Below are 3,632 nucleotides of genomic sequence, written 5' to 3'. Positions count from 1 at the left end.
AAGATGTTAACACCTTCAGAAAATTTGACATAGGAAGTTTTGAAGCTTGTTGTCAATACAACAAAATAGCATACATATCAAATCGCATATATATCAACATATGTGTAACTCCATCTACTGAAAAAAATCCTCATTATTAACCAGTACACCTGGTAGATGTCTATTAAATAGACATATAGATGTCTATAAAGATAGTAAATCAACATTAATATTTGACTTATAGTTTCATAAGATCTATACTAATAGAAGGATAATATGCTAATTAGGCCGGGTTGACCGGACATCCGACTTCCTTCCGGACAGTCAACTGGACATCTTCCGGACATCCGACTTCCTTCTGGACAGTCAGGGGGTGACCAGGCTGGCAGGGGACCAGTTAGGGGGTGATCAGGCCAGCAAGCAGAGGCAGTTAGGGGCAATCAAGCAGGCAGGCAAGTGGTTAGGGACCATCAGGCAGGCAGGTGAGTGTTAGGGACGATCAGGCAGGCAGGTGAGCGGTTAGGAGCCAGCGGTCCTGGATTGCAAGAGGGATGTCCGATTGCCAGTTTAGGCCCCATCCCTGCAGAGATGGGGCCCACACCGGCAGTCAGACATCCACTGAGGGGTCCTAAATTGGAGAGGGTGCAGGCCGGCCTGAGGGACTGCCTCCCCCCCCGTGCATGAATTTCGTGCACCAGGCCTCTAGTATTAAATAATAAAATGAATATTGAATATATTATTTATGTACTAAATGTATAACATACTTGCAATATGTTAATTCTATTTTTGATAGACATTTAATATCTAGACAAAAAGATTATCCTATGTTGTACAGTGTTTACATGTTTTAAGACTTACATAATTTCTAGAGTTCTATTTTATGTCTAGGTTATATAACTAATCTTTGAGATGAATAATATTAGGAAGTACAGAATCTTTCCCTATCCCCCAAAAGACGGCTTAGTTAAGAGACTGTAGTTGAATCTAGTCAATACAATGTTTAAAAGTATTTTTAGATTAAAAGTTAAGTATTTGAAATGTAGGTGAGAAAATATACTATCTTAGAAGATTATACTAAAAAGGTGAGGAGAAAGGAATTATTAAAATTCTTCACAAAGTGTAGAGAACTTCCAGAAGGGGGAACACTTTAAGAGTTCTGAATTTTGCAAATACTTTGGTATCTAGAGAACAACAGCAGTGGAGTGGTGAGAACTAGACTGGAGCCCATAAGGCCAGGACCACATATTCTCTCTTTTGTGCCTGGCCCTCACTGTCAGACTCTCACTGTCTGGTCCTCAGATAGCCATAGGTGATGTTGGAGATGGTGTTGGCACATCTATGAGAATTTTATTTGGCAGTTACACTTTTAGGACACACAATCTATGGAAAAAATGTGTAGCAAAGGGGTGACACAAATATTTCGAATGAAATATAAACTATAGTTCAGGTCTACCGGAGGACAAGAGATAAATTTTCAGTTTTTACAAGAAAACTAAACAGGCACCTGGACCTGGGCTCATGATGGGCATCATGTGAAAACAAATGAAGTCTTTCTGGAAAAGGAGTCAATAGCTATTAACAGATTCTAAACCAGCCGTGGGCAAACTACGGCCCGCGGGCCGGATCCGGCCCGTTTGAAATGAATAAAACTAAAAAGAAAAAAGACCGTACCCTTTTATGTAATGATGTTTACTTTGAATTTATATTAGTTCACACAAACACTCCATCCATGCTTTTGTTCCGGCCCTCCGGTCCAGTTTAAGAACCCATTGTGGCCCTCGAGTCAAAAAGTTTGCCCACCCCTGTAGACCCTAAAAAATGATTAAGCAACACTAAAATATTTTTAAAATAAATATATAAGATGCAGGTGTACATTTGATAAGATGCTAAAAATTAAGTATATATTAATAACCAAACATTTTCAATATAGAAAATTCAAACTTTAGGTGAAAAATAATTCTTCAGATATCCCAACATCTTTATAGTCCAGATTTCTCTATGCCTACTTTGTTTCTGATATGGCCAATTAGCACCACCTAATGGTAATAAACGGAATAACAGAAAAGATGAAAGAAATTCCAGGATCCAAAAATTTTCCCCAAAGCCTTTACTATGAAAAAATAAATAAATAAAAAATAACTCTTTATCTGGAAAAATAAAAAGTGGGTTTACTTCCCGACTTCACCAACAATCTGCTAGGCATTTCATCATCTTGAGATAACTAAATGAGCAGTACTCTGAACTCTAAGAAGTCTATGAAATTGTTGTTATTTATTACATAATCACTAAAAACATATACTTCCCTTAATTTCAAAGGGAATTATGTAAATTATATTCAGTGAGACCTTCCAAATTAAATAAGAAAAAAAACTACGACTTGTAGATTATGTTCTTGCGTTTATTTCAAGATCTTTCTTTTAAAAAGTGTAACATTTTTCTTTTATCCTGTCCTTGCGGAGCACCTTAGAGAACAGACATAGAAGTTACAAGAGAGAGACTTAATGTCCATGGGTCCCAGGGAGTTACTTTCTAGGAAGGGCAGCTATTCTTATAAAAACATAAGATAGCCCTGGCCAGTTTGCCTGGGTGGTTGGAGCATTGGCCCATGGACTGAAAGGTCCAGGTTTGATTCCTGGTCAAGGGCTGTCCCTGGTCAGGGCATGTGCAGGAGGCAACCAACCTGTGTCTCTTTCACATTTATGTTTCTCTGTCTCTGTCTGTGTCTACCCCTCCCTTTCACTCTCTCTAAAAAAATCAATGGGGTAAAAAATATCCTTGGGTGAGGATTAAAAAAAAAAACACGTAAGAGAACAAGTTTAATACTGGTGAAACTGACCTTGACTTGACACATAATACTTTTTAGTAAAGTTTCAAAAACATCTTTCATGAGGATTAAATAAAATGATTAAATCATTCAGCTACAGCCTTCCTCCTGAAGACATCAAACTTGATTAATATTAGCAGGCATTATTATGATTCATTATACATTCATTCAATATTTTATTAAGTCCAAAACTGGTATGCATTAAAAATATGATCCACATACTCTATCCTTGAGAAGCATATAATTTAGATGCAATAATAACAACAACTTCAATAAAAAGCAGTTAAAGATAAATGTCAGGTGCATGAAATAAGTAAAATATGAGTTCATATGAATACAGAATTCCACCTCGGAGATTGATGAAGCTTTGCAGACACCATCGGCTGAAGATGAAGTCTTCACAGGGATTTTAGGGGGACAAACCTGGTGAGCAGGCAGAGGAGGATGACACAGAACCACAAATGGAAGGACAGAGTATCATGAATTCACTGAGGCACAGGGAGAGCTTATTATACTTTTTCAATAGACAATGGGAAGTCACTGAAAGGTTCTGGACAGGAGAGTAACAATCAAGTCAATGCTTGAAGGAAATGATTCCAATGTTCAGACAGGTTAGACCTGTGGTCGGCAAACCGCGGCTCGTGAGCCACATGCAGCTCTTTGGCCCCTTGAGTGTGGCTCTTCCACAAAATACCACGTGCGGGCACGCACATACAGTGCAATTGAAACTTCGTGGCCCATGCGCAGAAGTCGGTATTTTGTGGAAGAACCACACTCAAGGGGCCAAAGAGACGCATGTGGCTCGCGAGCCGCAGTTTGCTGACCACTG

At 38.7% G+C, this 3,632-nt stretch overlaps 1 protein-coding gene across 2 annotated transcripts in view; it reads right to left on the bottom strand.

Annotated features, from left to right (window-relative positions):
• The window catches only part of MIPEP (mitochondrial intermediate peptidase), a 213,713-nt gene that overhangs the window by 180,642 nt on the left and 29,439 nt on the right, over positions 1-3,632 (bottom strand). Inside the window, exon 6 of one of the 2 annotated variants that reach the window (XM_014548582.1) lies at positions 1,986-2,015. The exons of the other annotated variant lie outside the window; for it this stretch is intronic. Within the exon in view, the coding sequence (XP_014404068.1) occupies positions 1,986-2,015 (30 nt within the window). The remainder of the gene's footprint in view (positions 1-1,985; positions 2,016-3,632) is intronic. 2 annotated transcript variants of the gene reach the window in all.

Source organism: Myotis brandtii, unplaced genomic scaffold, assembly GCF_000412655.1.
Source record: "Myotis brandtii unplaced genomic scaffold, ASM41265v1 scaffold516, whole genome shotgun sequence".
Taxonomy (NCBI): domain Eukaryota; kingdom Metazoa; phylum Chordata; class Mammalia; order Chiroptera; family Vespertilionidae; genus Myotis; species Myotis brandtii.
The sequence above is the reverse complement of the archived record's forward strand: the minus strand, read 5'-3'. Positions and strand labels throughout refer to the sequence as shown.